Source organism: Oryzias latipes, chromosome 24 (assembly GCF_002234675.1).
Source record: "Oryzias latipes chromosome 24, ASM223467v1".
NCBI classification, from domain to species: domain Eukaryota; kingdom Metazoa; phylum Chordata; class Actinopteri; order Beloniformes; family Adrianichthyidae; genus Oryzias; species Oryzias latipes.
Window position 1 is genome coordinate 18,450,824 of NC_019882.2, and position 20,629 is coordinate 18,471,452.

At 41.6% G+C, this 20,629-nt stretch overlaps 1 protein-coding gene across 4 annotated transcripts in view; it reads left to right on the forward strand.

The window, feature by feature from the left end:
- Positions 1-20,629, forward strand: part of ythdc2 (YTH domain containing 2) — a 142,082-nt gene that overhangs the window by 50,323 nt on the left and 71,130 nt on the right. For all 4 annotated transcript variants that reach the window (XM_023952792.1, XM_023952793.1, XM_020701809.2 and 1 more), the window contains exons 7-13: positions 10,833-10,935; positions 14,323-14,479; positions 15,055-15,123; positions 15,264-15,382; positions 16,238-16,355; positions 16,602-16,728; positions 16,961-17,026. In XM_023952792.1, coding sequence (XP_023808560.1) covers positions 10,833-10,935; positions 14,323-14,479; positions 15,055-15,123; positions 15,264-15,382; positions 16,238-16,355; positions 16,602-16,728; positions 16,961-17,026 — 759 coding nt within the window. The remainder of the gene's footprint in view (positions 1-10,832; positions 10,936-14,322; positions 14,480-15,054; positions 15,124-15,263; positions 15,383-16,237; positions 16,356-16,601; positions 16,729-16,960; positions 17,027-20,629) is intronic.

The window sequence follows — 20,629 nt, forward strand, 5'->3', positions numbered from 1 at the left end:
TGAAACTGAAATATGCGATTCCCTGACCCACTCTGAACAAAACGATGTCATATACGACAAAATCGATAAAGGAATGTGGCCGTGGTAGACAAAAAACGATCGTAAAAAAAAGTGCTGACTCGGCAAAAAAAAAAAATTTCGGATTTTTTTTTAAAGAATCGGCTAACAAAACCCAGATAACTTTGTCGGGTATATCCAAAGAAAGTTTTGAAATCATTACGTGATGGCGACACGACCTACGGTTTGGCGGCCATTTTGTGCCAAAATTTGCCATTTTGAGTTTTTCGCGTTTTTACACAATATGGAAAAATGAACTTTTTTTCGAGCGATTTTCAAGAAATTTGACGCGCATGTCCCTAGCGTAAGTTTACAATCACCTCTGGAGTTTCGTCGACCTTTGACCTCGGGAAAAGGCGGCCATCTTGAATTTTCTATAAAAAACACCTTTACCAGCAGATTCAAACGTAAACTTGTCGTTGGAATTTTCATCGATTGTCTCGAAACCTTTTGGGCATCAATGGCAAGCTACTGTGGAAAAAATGTTGGAATTAGAAGTTGTAGATTTTGAACGGCGTGCGCGTGGCAAGCTAGCAAAGTGGCGCACTGTTATAACTCCCATGCATTTCAATACAATACAGTGAAAATTGAATGCATGCATTAATGCCTGAAACAGAATACATTGAAAAACACTGGATATGGACATATAAGGAATGTGGGCGTGGTTAGCATAAAACCACTGTTGCTAAGGACAACAAAAGGTTTACTTTTACCGATTTGTCCGAAACTGACGTCAATCTGTTCGTCTTCTCAAGGGGACCAAAACATAAAATGGTTGCTATGGAGATAAAATCAACAGAAAAGCCGCCATTTTGGAAAAAGTGGTTTTTTTATCAACTTATGACAAGAGCTCTCACCAATGGAGGAATGTATTTTTCTGAGTCAGTTGATGATGCAGATCGCTATGCTAGCAATTTTAGCCACATTAGCATAGCTAGCATAGTTAGCATAATTAGCATTTTAGGAAATGTGTTTTTTTGAGTCAGTTGATGATGCTGATCGCTATGCTAGCACTTTTAGCTATGTTAGCATAGCTAGCATAGTTAGCATAATTAGCATTTTAGGTAATGTGTTTTTCTGAGTCAGTTGAAGATGCTGATCGCTATGCTAGCACTTTTAGCCACATTAGCATAGTTAGCATAGTTAGCATAATTACCATTTTAGGTAATGTGTTTTTCTGAGTCAGTTGATGATGCTGATCGCTATGCTAGCACTTTTAGCCACATTAGCATAGCTAGCATAGTTAGCATAATTAGCATTTTAGGAAATGTGTTTTTTTGAGTCAGTTGATGATGCTAATCGCAATGCTAGCTCATTTAGGCACATTAGCATAGCTAGCATAGTTAGCATAATTAGCATTTTAGGAAATGTGTTTTTCTGAGAGAGTTGATTATGCTGATCGCTATGCTAGGACTTTTAGTCACATTAGCATAGTTAGCATAGTTAGCATTATGAGCAAATCCAGCCTTGATTAGCTTTTAATTTGTGGGCGGTGAGGGCGGAGAGGGCCGCGGTAGTGCGTAGAGTTGGGCGTGAAAGGCGGGTTGCGTCTGCGGGCCATACAACGCCGCTTGCGGCTTTAATTATTATTATTATTATTATTCTTCCCGTTTCTAACGGATCCGTTGATCGCAAATTTGACCCCCGCCACATACCCGAAAACTCACCAAAATTGGCACACACCTAGGATAAATTGAAAATGAATTTTCGGCAAAGAGAATGTCACCCCCCCCACGACGATGACATCACGGCGAGCGTTCCCGTAAAAAAAATGAATGGGCCGAAAATCGCTTATGGGGCCAAAAAAAAATATTGTGAAATACAGTAACGAAACCAAAACACGCGTGTTGGAAATATCCCAAAGAAGTTATAAAATTATTATGGGATGGCCACACGACCTACGGCTTGGCGGCCATTTTGTGGCGAACTCAGAGAAATGGCGATTTTCGTGTTTTTTCACAATATGGGAAAACGACACTTTTGTTCAAGCGATTTTCACGAAATCGGACACACATGCCACTAGCACGATTTTACAATAACCAAAGAAGTTTTGTTGACCTTTGACCTTGGCAAGGGGCGGCCATCTTGAATTTTCAAAAAAAAGCACCTTTAGTAACAGATACAAACGAAAACTCGTCCTAGGAATTTTCATCGATCTTTTTGAAACTTCTTGGGCATCAATGGCAATCAATTGTGGACAAAATGTTGGAATTAGAAGTTGTAGATTTTGAAACGCGTGCGCGTGGCGAATTCGCAACCGTCGCCATTTTAGCTAGCTTGCACATATTTTATCGGAATGTCGTGAAAATGAAATATAGGATTTCCTGGCCCACACTGAACAAAACGATGTCACATACGACAAAATCGATAAAGGAAAGTGGCCGTGGTAAACAAAAAACGATCGCAAAAAAAAGTGCTGACTCGGCTAAAAAAAAACATTTCTGATTTTTTTTTTTGTGAATCGGCTAACGAAACCCAGATAACTTTGTCGGGTATATCCAAACAAAGTTTTGAAATCATTACGTGATGGCGACACGACCTACGGTTTGGCGGCCATTTTGTGCCAAAATCTGCCATTTTGAGTTTTTCGCGTTTTTACACAATATGGAAAAATGAACTTTTTTTCGAGCGATTTTCACGAAATTTGACGCACATGTCCCTAGCGTAAGCCTACAATCACCTCTGGAGTTTTGTCGACCTTTGACCTCGGGAAAAGGCGGCCATCTTGAATTTTTTATAAAAAACACCTTTACCACCAGATTCAAACGTAAACTTGTCTTTGGAATTTTCATCGATTGTCTCGAAACTTTTTGGGCATCAATGGTAAGCTACTGTGGAAAAAATGTTGGAATTAAAAAGTTGTAGATTTTGAACGGCGTGCGCGTGGCGAGCTAGCAAAGTGGCGCACTGTTATAACTCCCATGCATTTCAATACAATACAGTGAAAATTGAATGCATGCATTAATGCCTGAAACAGAATACATTGAAAAACACTGGATATGGACATATAAGGAATGTGGGCGTGGTTAGCATAAAACCACTGTTGCTAAGGACAACAAAAAGTTTACTTTTACCGATTTGTCCGAAACTGACGTCAATCTGTTCGTCCTCCCGAGGGGACCAAAACATAAAATGGTTGCTATGGAGATAAAATCAACAGAAAAGCCGCCATTTTGGAAAAAGTGGGTTTTTTTAGCAACTTATGACATATAACTCTCACCAATGGAGGAATGTGTTTTTCTGAGTCAGTTGATGATGCTGATCACTATGCTAGCACTTTTAGCTATGTTAGCATAGCTAGCATAGTTAGCATTATTAGCATTTTAGATAATATATTTTTCTGAGTCAGTTGATGATGCTGATCGCAATGCTAGCACTTTTAGCCACATTTGCATAGATAGCATAGTTAGCATTATTAGCATTTTAGATAATATATTTTTCTGAGTCAGTTGATGATGCTGATCGCTATGCTAGCACTTTTAGCTATGTTAGCATAGCTAACATAGTTAGCATAATTAGCATTTTAGGTAATGTGTTTTTCTGAGTCAGTTAATGATGCTGATCGCTATGTTAGCACTTTTAGCCACATTAGCATAGCTAGCATAGTTAGCACAATTAGCATTTTAGGTAATGTGTTTTTCTGAGTCAGTTGATGATGCTGATCGCTATGCTAGCACTTTTAGCCACATTAGCATAACTAGCATAGTTAGCATAATTAGCATTTTAGGTAATGTGTTTTTCTGAGTCAGTTGATGATGCTGATCGCTATGCTAGCACTTTTAGCCACATTAGCATAGCTAGCATAGTTAGCATAATTAGCATATGCAGTTTTGACTAGCCATTATCAAAAGTGGGCGGTGAGGGCGGTGAGGGCGGTGGTGCGTAGAGTTGGGCGTGGAAGGCGGGTTGCGTCTGCGGGCCATACAACGCCGCTTGCGGCTTTAATTATTATTATTGTTTCTAACGGCGTCTTTGAGCTCAAATTTGACCCCCGCCACATACCCGAAAACTCACCAAAATTGGCACACATCTGGGATAAATTGAAAATGAATTTTCGGCAAAGACAACATCACCCCCCCCACGATGATGACATCACGGCGAGCGTTCCCGTAAAAAAAATGAATGGGCCGAAAATCGCTTATGGGGCCAAAAAAAAATATTTTGAAATACTGTTACGAAACCAAAACACGCGTGTTGGGGATATCCCAAAGAAGTTATGAAATCATTATGGGATGGCCACACGACTTACGGCTTGGCGGCCATTTTGTGGCGAACTCAGAGAAATGGCGATTTTCGAGTTTTTTGACAATATGGGAAAACGACACTTTTGTTTAAGCGATTTTCACGAAATTGCACACACATGCCAAGACCCTGATTCTACAATAACCAAAGAAGTTTCGTTGACCTTTGACCTTGGCAAGGGGCGGCCATCTTGAATTTTCAAAAAAAAGCACCTTTAGTAACGGATACAAACGAAAACTCGTCCTAGGGATTTTTATCGATCTTTTTGAAATTTCTCGGGCATCAATGGCAAGCTACTGTGGACAAAATGTTGGAATTAGAAGTTGTAGAATTTGAAACACGTGCGCGTGGCGAATTCGCAACCGTCGCCATTTTAGCTAGCTCGCACATATTTTATCGAAATAGCCTGAAACTGAAATATGCGATACCCTGGCCCACACTGAACAAAACGATGTCACATACGACAAAATCGATAAAGGAATGTGGCCGTGGTAAACAAAAAACGATCGCAAAAAAAAGTGCTGACTCGGCAAAAAGTTTTTTTTTCGGATTTTATTTTTAAGAATCGGCTAACGAAACCCAGATAACTTTGTCGGGTATATCCAAAGAAAGTTTTGAAATCATTACGTGATGGCGTCACGACCTACGGTTTGGCGGCCATTTTGTGCCAAAATATGCCATTTTGAGTTTTTCGCGTTTTTACACAATATGGAAAAATGAACTTTTTTTCGAGCGATTTTCATGAAATTTGACGCGCATGTCCCTAGCGTAAGTCTACAATCACCTCTGGAGTTTCGTCGACCTTTGACCTCGGGAAAAGGCGGCCATCTTGAATTATTCTATAAAAAACACCTTTACCACCAGATTCAAACGTAAACTTGTCGTTGGAATTTTCAGCGATCGTCTCGAAACTTTTTGGGCATCAATGGCAAGCTACTGTGGAAAAAATGTTGGAATTAGAAGTTGTAGATTTTGAACGGCGTACGCGTAGCAAGCTAGCAAAGTGGCGCACTGTTATAACTCCCATGCATTTCAATACTAAACAGTGAAAATTTAATGCATGCATTAATGCCTGAAACAGAATACATTGAAAAACACTGGATATGGACATATAAGGAATGTGGGCGTGGTTAGCATAAAACCACTGTTGCTAAGGACAAAAAAAAATTTACTTTTACGGATTTGTCCAAAACTGACGTCAATCTGTTCGTCCTCTCGAGGGGACCAAAACAGAAAATGGTTGCTATGGAGATAAAATCAACATAAAAGCCGCCATTTTGGAAAAAGTGGGCTTTTTAGTAACTTATGACATATAACTCTCACCAATGGAGGAATGTGTTTTTCTGAGTCAGTTGATGATGCTGATGGCTATGCTAGCAATTTTAGCCACATTAGCATAGCTAGCATAGTTAGCATAATTAGCATTTTAGGAAATGTGTTTTTTTGAGTCAGTTGATGATGCTGATCGCTATGCTAGCACTTTTAGCTATGTTAGCATAGCTAGCATAGTTAGCATAATTAGCATTTTAGGTAATGTGTTTTTCTGAGTCAGTTGAAGATGCTGATTGCTATGCTAGCACTTTTAGCCACATTAGCATAGTTAGCATAGTTAGTATAATTAGCATTTTAGGTAATGTGTTTTTCTGAGTCAGTTGATGATGCTGATTGCTATGCTAGCACTTTTAGCCACATTAGCAAGCTAGCATAGTTAGCATAATTAGCATTTTAGGAAATGTGTTTTTTTGAGTCAGTTGATGATGCTAATCGCAATGCTAGCTCATTTAGGCACATTAGCATAGCTAGCATAGTTAGCATAATTAGCATTTTAGGAAATGTGTTTTTCTGAGAGAGTTGATTATGCTGATCGCTATGCTAGGACTTTTAGTCACATTAGCATAGTTAGCATAGTTAGCATTATGAGCAAATCCAGCCTTAATTAGCTTTTAATTTGTGGGCGGTGAGGGCGGAGAGGGCCGCGGTAGTGCGTAGAGTTGGGCGTGGAAGGCTGGTTGCGTCTGCGGGCCATACAACGCCGCTTGCGGCTTTAATTATTATTATTATTCTTCTCGTCCTCTAACGGCGTCTTTGAGCTTAATTTTGACCCCCGCCACATACCCGAAAACTCACCAAAATTGGCACACACCTGGGATAAATTGAAAATGAATTTTCGGCAAAGAGAACGCCACCCCCCCGAAGTCGATGACATCACGGCGAGCGATCCCGTAAAAAAAATGAATGGGCCGAAAATCGCTTATGGGGCCAAAAAAAAATATTTTGAAATACAGTTACGAAACCAAAACACGCGTGTTGGAGATATCCCAAAGAAGTTATGAAATCATTATGGGATGGCCACACGACCTACGGCTTGGCGGCCATTTTGTGGCGAACTCAGAGAAATGGCGATTTTCGTGTTTTTTGACAATATGGGAAAACGACACTTTTGTTCAAGCGATTTTCACGAAATTGCATACACATGCCACAAACACGATTCTACAACTACCAAAGAAGTTTTGTTGACCTTTGACCTTGGGAAGGGGCGGCCATCTTGAATTTTCATAAAAAAGCACCTTTATAACGGATACAAACGAAAACTCGTCCTAGGGATTTTTATCGATCTTTTTGAAACTTCTCGGGCATCAATGGCAAGCTACTGTGGACAAAATGTTGGAATTAGAAGTTGTAGAATTTGAAACGCGTGCGCGTGGCGAATTCGCAACCGTCGCCATTTTAGCTAGCTCGCACATATTTTATCGGAATAGCCTGAAACTGAAATATGCGATACCCTGGCCCACACTGAACAAAACGATGTCACATACGACAAAATCGATAAAGGAATGTGGCCGTGGTAAACAAAAAACGATCGCAAAAAAAAGTGCTGACTCGGCAAAAAAAAAAAATTTCGGATTTTATTTTTAAGAATCGGCTAACGAAACCCAGATAACTTTGTCGGGTATATCCAAACAAAGTTTTGAAATCATTACGTGATGGCGACACGACCTACGGTTTGGCGGCCATTTTGTGCCAAAATCTGCCATTTTGCGTTTTTCGCGTTTTTACACAATATGGAAAAATGAACTTTTTTTCGAGCGATTTTCACGAAATTTGACTCGCATGTCCCTAGCGTAAGTCTACAATCACCTCTGGAGTTTCGTCGACCTTTGACCTCGGGAAAAGGCGGCCATCTTGAATTTTCTATAAAAAACACCTTTACCACCGGATTCAAACGTAAACTTGTCGTTGGAATTTTCATCAATCGTCTCGAAACTTTTTGGGCCTCAATGGCAAGCTTCTGTGGAAAAAATGTTGGAATTAGAATTTGTAGATTTTGAACGGCGTGTGCGTGGCAAGCTAGCAAAGTGGCGCACTGTTATAACTCTCATGCATTTCAATACAATACAGTGAAAATTGAATGCATGCACTCATGCCTGAAACAGATTACATTGAAAAGCACTGGATATGGACATATAAGGAATGTGGGCGTGGTTAGCATAAAACCACTGTTGCTAAGGACGACAAAAAGTTTACTTTTACCGATTTGTCCGAAACTGACGTCAATCTGTTCGTCCTCCCGAGGGGACCAAAACACGAAATGGTTGCTATGGAGATAAAATAAACAAAAAAGCCGCCATTTTGGAAAAAGTGGGTTTTTTATCAACTTATGGCATATAGCTCTCACCAATGGAGGAATGTGTTTTTCTGAGTCTGTTGATGATGCTGATCGCTATGCTAGCACTTTTAGCTATGTTAGCATAGCTAGCATAGTTAGCATTATTAGCATTTTAGGTAATGTGTTTTTCTGAGTCAGTTGATGATGCTGATCGCTATGCTAGCACTTTTAGCCACATTAGCATAGCTAGCATAGTTAGCATAATTAGCTTTTTAGGTCATGTGTTTTTCTGAGTCAGTTGATGATGCTGATCGCAATGCTAGCATTTTTAGCCACATTAGCGTAGCTAGCATAGTTAGCATAATTAGCATTTTAGATAATGTGTTTTTCTGAGTCAGTTGATGATGCTGATCGCAATGCTAGCACTTTTAGCCACATTAGCATAGTTAGCATTGTTAGCATAATTAGCAAATCCAGCCTTGACTAGCTTTTAATTTGCGGGCTGTGAGGGCGGTGAGGTCAGCGGTGGTGCGTAGAGTTGGGCGTGGAAGGCGGGTTGCGTCTGCGGGCCATACAACGCCGCTTGCGGCTTTAATTATTATTTTTCTTTTTCTTACATATAAATATCACATCAGCTATATATGTTACTATATTTCTCTATTTTATGTTGCCACTTGGCTGATCGATTTGGCCATCGAGTTGATCACATAGAGATATGCTTTTGTTATATTGGACAATATATATCTTATCCTTGTCTTGCAAACCATGGAGAGAAGGGGGGGGTTCAAGGTGTTTGAAAAAATAAAAATAAAAAATTGGCCATGTTGTACTACAAATATGAAACTGTATCTTTGTTTCATCGTGTTTCATGTATGTAACAGTTCTCTTTTTGTTTGCAATAAAAACAAATTGAAAAAAAAGTATTGGACCCATAATCGACCCTTGGAGAACCCCAAAACTTATTTCATGGATCTTTGAGGAGCATTTATCCATACTTACATAAAAGATTCAAGCTGTGAGATAAGAATTAAACCATTTAAGAGCAGTTCCTGAGAGGCCAATCCGGCTCTTAAATCTGGTGATCTACTGTTTTACAGGCGGCTCTAAGGTCCAGCAGCCCCTGAACAGAAAGTTTCTGAGATTTAGAATTTTCTCTGAGATCATTTAAAATTTTAAATGAGCCGTCTCAGTGGTCTGATTTGTCCTAAACCCAGATTGACATTTTTCTAAAATATTTTGTTCATTTGTGAAATCATGTAATCGTATAAAAGCAATGTTTTCAATAAGTTTACCTAAAAATGGTAAGTTGGAAACAGGTCTGTAATTTTCCATAATATTTGGATCCAAGTTCTTCCGAAGGGGCCTCTCCACCGCTGTCTTACAGGCAGAGGGGAAGACCCCCGTCTGAAGAGAGCAGGCTACTATGTTTAAAAGCTCAGACTCAAAGAATCCATAAAATGTTTTAAAAAGAGAAGTGAAATGGGGTCTAAAAGGCAGGTTGTAATGTTTGCTTGAGAAAAAACTCCATCTTCTCATCAACCAGGACAAAACTTTCCAGTGTTCCTGGTAAAGGTAATGCTGCTGACCTGCTAGGATTAGTGTCATGTACGGTTAAAGGTTAGATCTAATTGCATTGACTTAACATTTGCATAAATGTCATGTGATTCTCTATAAAAGCCTTTAAAATGCTTGGAATTCTATTTCAGTACATCACAGAAACAACTGAAACAAAGATCTTAAAGGAGTTTAGCAAACGTTATGAAAACTAATATTTGTGTCATTCTCTAAACCTTTGGCTATGACTGTACACACTCTTTATACTTTACTCAGACAAACATTAACATTTTTACACGTTTCTCTCTTGTTTAAGCAAAAGTTCAAACCTAATAAATATAAAATTATTTCCAACATTATGGATTGAAACTAAAGATCTGATTGTGATTGAAGATTTATGTAACTCTGGCAAACAAAAAACAATTTTTTTTATTGCACTCAAAAATATCAGCAGAACGCTCTCTTTCCCCCCATGCCTCCCTGCTCTCTGGCTCTGGGGGCCTCGCGGCGGTCCTGCTGGCCCTGGCCTGGGTGGCGGTCTTGGTCGCCCGGGGGGCGGTTGTTCCTTGCCGGTTCCCGTGTGGCGTTGGGGGGATTCCGGCTGCCGCTGCTGCTGCGGTGGGGGTCTTGGGGTGGGGATGGCTGGGCACTCTCCCTCCTTCTTTTCACGTTCCACCATCCATTTTAGAAGAACATAAACACTCACCTGAGCACAGGTGTTAGCTCACCTTTGCACTAATAGTTTGCGTGATTGAATGACTGAAATATTTCACACTAGTTGGTTTTAAGGCATAAGTATGCGTGTGAACACTATCTGCTTTGTGTACATGTCGACATGTGGACATTTTTGCAGCTAGCAGGTGTGTTGATAACATTTCAGTTTGTGTGTGGACAGGCCCCGCCCTTTTTGTACTACATTTGAACCTTACCGTAATGATAAACAACCAGTAAACTTGTTGCTTTATGCTGCTTCATAGTCTTATCCCCCCTCCCCTCCCATTATCACCCTCCTATCCCCCTCTCTCTATCTGACATCCCTCCCTCTTCTTCCCCTCTTTCCTTTTCCGTCCGGTCCAACACCCAAGATTTTCAAACATGGTTGAAATTAATAAAGTTTGGCCTCAATTCCAAAAGGGGTTTATCCAGACATACCTTTGGTTTGTCTGAAGATTAATAACCCCTATTGTTAAAGTAAAATATGTACAACATAAGAGGCCCTCAGCTCTCATCTGCCTGCCCAGCTGTTAGACAGGACAAGTTTAAAAAAAAAATATCACCGTAAAAGGTAAACCATGATGTAATAATGTTGTTGCATCAAACAACATGTTGAATGTTGCAATGACATCATTCTTTTTACTTTTACAAACTTTAGGGTCTCCCCCAAAACACTGCTGACCTACTGCACAAGTGGAGTTCTCCTCAGAACATTGATGGCAGGAGATGCCAGCCTCTCAACGGTCACTCATGTTATTGTGGTGAGCATCCCTTTCACAAAGAAGCACAATCACTGTAGTTAATAGTCATGGAAATGCTTTGTCTTGTTAGCAGCTGCAGACGGAGAATTTAAGATGTCAATGCATTTACAGAGTGGAAGGGCCACCAGTACGGTGCTAAAGAGTGAATGGTGTTATCCATGTTAACTAATGTGGTTCTTTTTAAACTGCTCACAGTTATAGTTAGTTACTGCAAACACAAACATTTCCAATAGATCTGAAATTCTATTAACCCTCGTATTATCCTCAAATATTACCCCCGGAATATTTGCCTTGAGAAAATGATTTACATAAAATTGTTAAACAACTTTTTTGTGTCAGGCACATGTTTTATTTGTTGAATACATAATTTACCCTTTGATAAGAAACAGTGGGTTGACCTGTTCTCTAGAGCCACCATCAGGCCAAACATTTAAATAATAATGAATGTATCTTGAAAAGTTTTCATACAAATCTTCTCAAATTTACTGACAACATGAATGACCACAAGAGTTTGGTTTTGGTGATTATTTGACCTTTGTTGTAGCGCCACCATCAGGTCAAACTTTCAGTTTTAGAGTTAGTGTATCTTGAAATATTTTCATCCAAATCTTTTCTAACTTGGGGTGCACATTCATGACTCTCACAGAATAAAGCATATTGTCTGATGTTAGTGACCCCTTTCCTTTTATGAACATATTTATTTTCTTATTTTTATCTCCTTTTTTGTGACTTATTTCTGGTTTGTCACTGTAAAGTCTCACTTAACCCTCCTCTTTTGTTATCCGGGCTTGGGACTGGTAGTTGCAGAGTTAGAGTTTTTTTTCCCTTTTTTTAAATGTTTTTGTGTGAAACGGAAAATCATAATGAGAATATGAGTCAGATTGTCAGAACATGGAACAGTTTATGTCCAGAGTCAAGCTTTTAGTCTGCACTACTGTACACAGGATGTGCAGAGAGTTTGTGCATGCTGTGTGCCCCACCTGACACACAGTCAGTTATGTTGAAGACAAAGTCATTATTCGAGCTCTTCATGTGAGAGATGAGATGAGATAACACTTTATTTATCCCACGATGGGGAAATTCTGCCTGAGGCAGCGGCAAAGTGACGTTCAGCAAAGTAAAGTAACCTTCAAGTGTAACAGTTCAACATTATAATATATACAGTGTATATATATAAATAATATATAAATAAGAAAAACGCCCCTCTCACCCTCCGTGGGTGGTTTCTCCTCCAAGCTGGGGTCCTCTACCAGAGGCCTGGGAGCTTGAGGGTCCTGCAGTATCTTAGCTGTTCCTGTTCTTTTCTGGACTGAAAGGTCTGAGGTCTTTCCAGGTATCTGTTGTAGCCACTCCTCCAGCTTGGGGGTTACTGCCCCCAGTGCTCCAATTACCACAGGCACCACTGTCACCTTCACTTTCCAGGCTTTCTCCAGTTCTTCTCTGAGTCCCTGGTATTTCTCCAGTTTCTCATGTTCCTTCTTCCTGATGTTCCCATCCTTGGCACTGCCACATCCACCACAACGGCTTTCCTCTGTTCTTTATCCACCACTACAATGTCTGGTTGGTTCTCCATTACCATCCTATCAGTCTGGATCTGGAAGTCCCACAGGATCTTTGCCCTCTCATTCTCTACCACCTTCGGAGGTGTTTCCCATTTTGGACACCATAGAAGGACACCAGACAAGACTTGGGTCTTGTCTGGTGTGGTAGATCTACACCTTGGGTCTTGTCTGGTGTGGTAGATCTACACCTTGGGTCTTGTCTGGTGTGGTAGATCTACACCGTGGGTCTTGTCTGGTGTGGTAGATTTACACCTTGGGTCTTGTCTGGTGTGGTAGATCTACACCTTGGGTCTTGTCTGGTGTGATAGATCTACACCTTGGGTCTTGTCTGGTGTGGTAGATCTACACTGTGGGTCCTGTCTGATGTGGTAGATCTACACCGTGGGTCTTGTCTGGTGTGGTAGATCTACACCTTGGGTCTTGTCTGGTGTGGTAGATCTACACCTTGGGTCTTGTCTGGTGTGATAGATCTACACCTTGGGTCTTGTCTGGTGTGATAGATCTACACCTTGGGTCTTGTCTGGTGTGGTAGATCTACACTGTGGGTCCTGTCTGGTGTGGTAGATCTTCACCTTGGGTCTTGTCTGGTGTGATAGATCTACACCTTGGGTCTTGTCTGGTGTGGTAGATCTACACTGTGGGTCCTGTCTGGTGTGGTAGATCTACACCTTGGGTCTTGTCTGGTGTGGTAGATCTACACCTTGGGTCTTGTCTGGTGTGGTAGATCTACACCTTGGGTCTTGTCTGGTGTGGTAGATCTACACCGTGGGTCTTGTCTGGTGTGGTAGATCTACACCTTGGGTCTTGTCTGGTGTGGTAGATCTACACCTTGGGTCTTGTCTGGTGTGGTAGATCTGCACCTTGGGTCTTGTCTGGTGTGTTACATCTACACCTTGGGTCTTGTCTGGTGTGGTAGATCTACACCTTGGGTCTTGTCTGGTGTGGTAGATCTGAGCCTCTATGGCTCTGGTGCTCAGGGCTTGTTCCTGAGCTGCCAGGATGAGTGCTTCAGTACTGTCCTATAGGCCAGCCCCTTCTAGCCATTGGTAGGACTTCTTGATATCAGCCACTTCAGTTATGGTCCGGTGGTACATCCCATGCAGGGGTTTGTCTTCCCATGAGGATCTGTCCTCCAGCACTGTATCCTCTGCTCTCCATTGCCTGAGACATTCACTGTTTTCAAACCCTACTGCGCATAGCAGGTATAGCAGCTCGCTACGCTGAGCAGCGGAGCTCGTTTGCTCGCTATGCCGACACCTGGCCGGCTGGCGGCAGACGGAGAGCCGCTGCGGGTTGGGGAGGCAGCCAGCTCAGGCCTTCTGAAGCTTATGATATTTTTCTTATTTTCATCAAGACAATAATAAATACATCCCGTAGTTTGATTCTTGTTTTTATTTTTCCCCTGTTGAATAAATGTGGGTCACAGAGACAGGATGTAGCGGCGGAAAACGGCTTTTGCAGCTCACCCTACCGGGAGAGACTTTGAACGCTCTCCAGAACCAGACATGGGGACGTGATTCCTGATGCTTTTGTAGAGCTTCTTAAAATAAATCATCCAATCTCTAAACATCCTCCTTCTCTTCCATACATTTTAATGAGATAAACACAAATGTGAAGGTATCTCCTGTAAAACAAAGTATTGTTCACATCCGTGTCTTTGAAGGAATTATCTCGAGTTGGTTTGTGTTTATTCACATAATTATGATTTGATGGAAACAGTGAAATTGCAAAATTGTGTTTTTTCCACATTTCTAGAATTGGATAAAGTTTTGCGCACGTGTGATGGAAACCCAGCTGATGTTTGACCCTGAACTGTTCTGTACAGGATGAGGTGCATGAACGTGATGGTGTGACTGACTTCTTGCTCACAAAGATAAAAGATGTGCTGAAGAAGATCCCTTCCCTAAAACTGATTCTCTCTAGTGCGTCGCTGGATGTAGACCTTTTCAGGCAGTACTTTGGGTCCTGTCCTGTCATCAGTCGTGAGTCTTTGAACCTTTTCCATAAAAAAGCTGAGACTGTGATTTTACTTTAACTTGAGTTAAAAGGTTTTGCCTGATGTCTTAAATGAAACATGAAGAAGTTGCTGTTTAAATCTTGCCAAAAAATGTGTTTGAATATGATTGTGATAAATGCCTTTAGAAAAACCTGCACACCTAAAGCAACTGCTGGTAAACTGCTTAACCGGTTAGAGAACTCAGCAGCAGCATCAAACCTGCTGCAGAAAGTCAAACCAGAACAGTAAACTATCTAGATTTTCCAGTCCCATTTTAGACCTTATGTGCAATGGAAGATCTGTTTCTGCATCATTATACCATTATTATAACTATTTCATTTCTGTATTTTTTCTGCAGAACAAAATAATGTGGAGCACAGTGTTCAAGAAAAACAAAAAAATAACAAGTTTCTTTAACATATAATCAATGAAATCCTTTTAACATCTGTGTTTGCTCAGAAAAAAAAATCTTTCTTCATAACAATAAAACTGTAAGAAAGGTAATTATGTTGATATTTTACCTTCATATGATGTCTTCCTTCTGTTTCCTTTTGTTTCCAGTCAAAGAAACACAGTTTGAAGTGAAGGAACTCTTTTTGGAAGACATTCTGAAGTTGACTGGTTTTCATGGTAAAACACCACAGAAAGAAAATTCTATGAAGAGATGGTGCTCCCTGAATACATCATGTCTGAAGCGTCTTTGTGTGTCATTTAAAGCGCTATATAGATAAAATGTATAATTTTTATTATTTATATCTTGCCATTTTCAGAGTGGTGCGGAGCAGTGAAGCAAAAGGCTGTTGGGGAAGAGCAGAACGATGTCTCATCTCCGGACTTCCTTCATGTTCGTGGGCGTGGAGCTGCTGATAGCGGTGCCTTCAACCAGACGGTAACTCATTTTTTTATCTATTTCTCCTCTGAGCCAGGTCTTGGTTTAAGATCTTTTTTTCACTTATACTCTAGAGTGGGGGAGACACTCTCTCCCACTAACTTACAGGCCCTTACTCCCCAGCCTAAAATGCCCCAAAATGGCAGCAATTTCGTAGCCATCCAGATTCCAGCTCAGACCAGGAAAACATAGACGTTCATGGATCTATTTGTCTGCAGGTAGATGATCAGAAAGGGGCGGAGCATGGAGACTGTGGCCCCGCCCTACATCATTTTTCCAACAGGTGCATTCAGGGGCTTCCATTCAGCTCCTGAATGCACCTCATGCTGCGGCAAGTGTTACTATTAAATCTGTGCACTGTGCAATAAAGTCAGAAAAAAATGTTTGAACCAACTCTGGTTGGATGTTTGTTGTAGCAGCAGACACTTAAAAGTCATGGTTGTGAGTTTGAGCCCCCTGACAGAAATGTTAGGCAATGCTTCACCTGCCAAAGTGAAACTGTTTTCTACCCACCACATTGAATTTAGAGCCCTGTTTTTAGCTATGAGAAAAACAATATCTTTACTTTGAAGTAGTAGATAATACAATGAAGGTAATTTTGGAGCCAAAGTGGTGATGTTGGCCATTCTGGTGTAAAAATCCAACACTTGTTTTCTTCATGTCCATATGAGACTTCAAAGATGCTTTGTCTATAATACTTTTCTGATTTAACCCCAAAACCAAGGTCATGGCCAAGAGACATATACCAGTCCAAATAGAGAGATCATCAACCAATGTCTCTAAATTGATTATGTTAAACTGAAAGAAGGAAAGATTATAACTGTCTTATTGAAAACTTCTATCATTCTGTTGTAGGGTGAGAAGACAAGGCTGCAAAGACAGATAGATGCTTGCATCTCCAAGCTTTTTTTTTATGAAGACCAAGAGATTTTCTGTCAGCTCTTCAGTCTAATCCTAAATGAAGGTGTTGATGGTAAGACTCTCTAGAGTGACCTGCTACTGTGTGCTCTTTACTGTATTCAATTATTATGGCAGTTTGAAATGATTTCTTTAGAAATTCCTCTTGGAAGTCTTTATTTTAAACATTTCTTTTGTTCAGGACCTAGATTTTGCCTAGAAGTAGCACCATTGTTTTACTTTTTGCCCCTGGTTATGTCTTCTGTGGTGGTCGTACCCCTGGAGCCATGTTTATGTTTTTTCCTTGTAAACTGTTCCACAGTTGACTGCTCACACAGTGAGACTGGTGCTACACCTCTGATGATGTCAGCAGCCCGAGGATTTGTCACACAGATGCAGCAGCTGCTTAGCATAGGTGCTGACCTCAACAAAAGGGAATCAAATGGATGGTACGACCTCAGTGTCTTTAAAGTTCTGGTTTCCTTCTTGATCTTTCACTTTACAAATGGATCAGTTTTCAGTATGTCAAACTTAAGACCATTACATTGATGTTCTAAGATGAAAGAAATATGGTTTTTGATACCAATAAAGTAAGCAGCAGTATGAGCTTCAAATCTAACTCTGAAGCCACCACCAGCCATAAGTTGTACAAATCTGCTGATTGCCATTTTGTTGTTTCAGGACGGCTTTGGACTTTGCCAAACACTTCCATCAAACAGAAGCAATAGATCTGCTCCAGTGTTGCAAGTGAGCCATTCCTTGATCCTAATTAGTTTCAACAAATAAAGAGCACGCTTAGCACTATCTCTGTCCGATACAAATATATGGCAGTATTAGGATCCTGGCAATACTAGTATAACAATAATGGCAAATTCATATGAAACCTTTGGTCCTTTCGAGCCACTGTCTTGCTTGTATTTCCCTCTAACCCTTCCTGTTCTTTTGAATACCTATATTTCAGGGGTACCCAATACTTAGATCCTTCCATTGCAAAAAAAGTGTGAGAAAATCAAAGGGCATTTAAAATAAGCAAAAAACATTTAAAATATATGTTGTTTTTAAGTAAGCCATTCGAATGTCTTCTGATATATACAGTGGGGAAATAACTACTCAGTCAGCCACAAATTGTGCAAGTTCTCTCACTGAAAAAGATGAGATAGGCCTGTAATTTTTCACATAGATAAACCTCAACTATGAGACAAAATGAGAAAAACCTATGTGTAAATGATGGTGGTAAATACCGTAATTCCCGGACTATAAGCCGCTACTTTTTTCCTGCGTTCACAGCCCTGCGGCTTATTCAGTGACGCGGCTAATTTATGGATTTAATTGGCGGCCGCCATGTATGTACATTTGGACTCAGTGAATAGTTTGAATTTTTTATCTAACACTAAGCACGAGTCATTTGTTTTTCAGCAAACTAAGTAGCCAAACAGCATGGACCTCACTTCAGGACTTAGACACTTCAGTCATGGTTCAACAAAAAGAAACACGCATGCCCGGCCGCATCCCAGAATCCTTTGGTGCCATTAGACCCAACGTGCACGTGATCGCCGCTACAATATGATGCAGCTTTCAAGTTAAAAGCAATGGTTAAAAGCAGCGTGAAAAAATCCACCATCACCAACGGGTTTGGAAAAGCCGGTCAGCTGTGTGACGGAGAGAACAGCGCATGCTCAGGAGTGAATTTACCTCTGAGTCATAATGACTCAGCTGGCTGCACGTAAATATGTGGGAATAACATCAGCCTTTATTTTGTCGGGACACGACTGGAAACACAAATCCACGTGGTCGTTTTAACGGTTTCTAAGGACTGACCGGAATTTTGCATTGAAAAGCTCACAGCCTCCGTGTGAGCTGGAGACATGTTCTCCTGGCTACTGCTCGTTCACATAGAGCTGCGGGGCCAATGGCAGTCTGAAGGCTCCCACACGTAACAACGCATCCGCCCCTCATCCACAAAACGTACAGTTTTAAGTCCGATTGCTCTGCACAGACACGATTTGCTCCTCCCTGGAGCCGCCCTGGCCAGATGTGTCGGAGAAGATAGGAAGGGGAGCGCGCGCGGCGAGCGCGGAGCTCAGAGGCGTCCGCGGAGCTACAGTGTTTGTTGTGAAAGGAAACTTCTGACGCACGCGCCACGCTGAGGCGCGCGCTTTTCAGTCGCCGCTGCTTTATTTTACTGCTGTGTGTTTTTTTAACCAGCCCTGTTACTCCCATAATGCTGCCGCGACACAAGCGGAAGGAGAGCTGTTCCTTTTCGCCCCTCCATCCACTGCTGCTATTGCTCATTCTTAAACACGTACAACAGTGAGGCGAGCCGGGCGTTGGCCCCGCCTTTTAGCCCCTAAGACTCATGGGAAATGGGGGATCGTGAATGTAAATTTCCTCATCATAACTGAGGGATGTAATGTTGATTATATGGTTACTGTTTGTAATTTTATGTGTGATACCTAGATTGTCAATAAGTAAAAAAAAAAAAAAAAATTAATAAATAAACCATAACTGAGGAACTTGTGAACAGAATAGAGGTCCATGCTGTTTGGCAGATGTGGGCACACTCAAATACATGAGCTTGAGGCAAGGCTGACTCCTCCAACAGTGAGGTAATGAACCTTACCTATTCTGTGAGTCAGGACGAGACATGCGGCTTTAACTCCGACGCGGCTTATGTATGTTTAAAAATAGTTGAACACGCGAAAATGGGTGGGTGCGGCTTGTAATCGGGTGCGCTTTGTAGTCCGGTTTTTACGGTAAGTATTTGGTTACCTACAAACAAGCTAGATTTCTGTCTCTCACAGACCTGTAACTTCTTCTGTAAAGGATCCTCTGTCCTCCACTGGTTACCTGTATTAATGTCATCTGTTTGAATGGTTATCTATATAAAGCTACCTGCCCACAACCTCAAACAGTCACACTCCAAACACCACTATGACCAAGACCAAAGAGCTGTCTAAGGACACCAGAAACCAAATTGTTGACCTGGACCAGACTGGAAGACTGAATCTGCAACAAGTTAGCAGCTTGGTGAGAAGAAATCACATGTGGGAGCAATTATTAGGAAATTGAAGACATACAAGACCACTGATGATCTCCCTCCATCTGGGGCTCGCCCCAAGATCTTATCCCATGGGGTCAGAATTATCACAAGAACGGTGTGCAAACATCCCAGAACCCCACGGGGGACCTAGAGAATGACCTGCGGAGAAGTAACAAAGGCTACCATCAGTAACACACTACACCACCAGGGACTCAAACCCTGCAGGGCCAGACATGTCCCCCAGCAAAAGCTAGTCCATGTGCAGGCCCGTCTACAGCCTGCTAGAGAGCATTTGGAGGATCCAGAAGAGGATTGGGAGAATGCCCTATGGTCAGATGAAACCAAAATAGAACTTTTGGTAAGAACTCTACTGTTTGGAGGAGAAAGAATGCTGAGCTGCATCCAAAGAACACCAGACCTACTGTGAAGCATGGGGGTGGAAGCATCATGCCGTGGGGGTGTTTTCAGCAAAGGGACCAGAACGACTGATCCGTGTAAAGGAAAGAATGAATGGGGCCTAACCCTAGTACATTTAGCCATTGGTACAATGAAGGAGGCCGAGGACTAGTGAGCGTAGAAGCCACTATCCAGGATGAAACATCCAAGATGCATGAATACATCAAGCTCAACGCCCCAACTGACAGTGTGCTCAGTGAATCTCTCAGGCAATGGAGAGCAGAGGATATAGTGCTGGAGGACAGATCCTCATAGGAGGACAAACCCCTGCATGGGATGTACCACCGGACCATAACTGAAGTGGCTGATATCAAGAAGTCCTACCAATGGCTAGAAAGGGCTGGCCTACAGGACAGCACCGAAGCGCTCATCCTGGCAGCTCAGGAACAAGCCCTGAGCACCAGAGCCATAGAGGCTCAGATCTACCACACCAGACAAGACCCAAGGTGTAGATCTACCACACCAGACAAGACCCAAGGTGTAGATCTACCACACCAGACAAGACCCAAGGTGTAGATCTACCACACCAGACAAGACCCAAGGTGTAGATGTACCACACCAGACAAGACCCAAGGTGTAGATCTACCACACCAGACAAGACCCAAGGTGCAGATCTACCACACCAGACAAGACCCAAGGTGCAGATCTACCACACCAGACAAGACCCAAGGTGTGGGCTGTGAAAAGAAGCGCCTGAAACAATCCAGCACATAACTGCAGGGTGTAAGATGCTGGCAGGGAAAGCATACATGGAGCGCCACAATCAAGTGGCTTGAATAATATACAGGAACATGTGTGCAGAATATGAACTGGAAACCCCAAGGTCAAAATGGGAAACACCTCTGAAGGTGGTA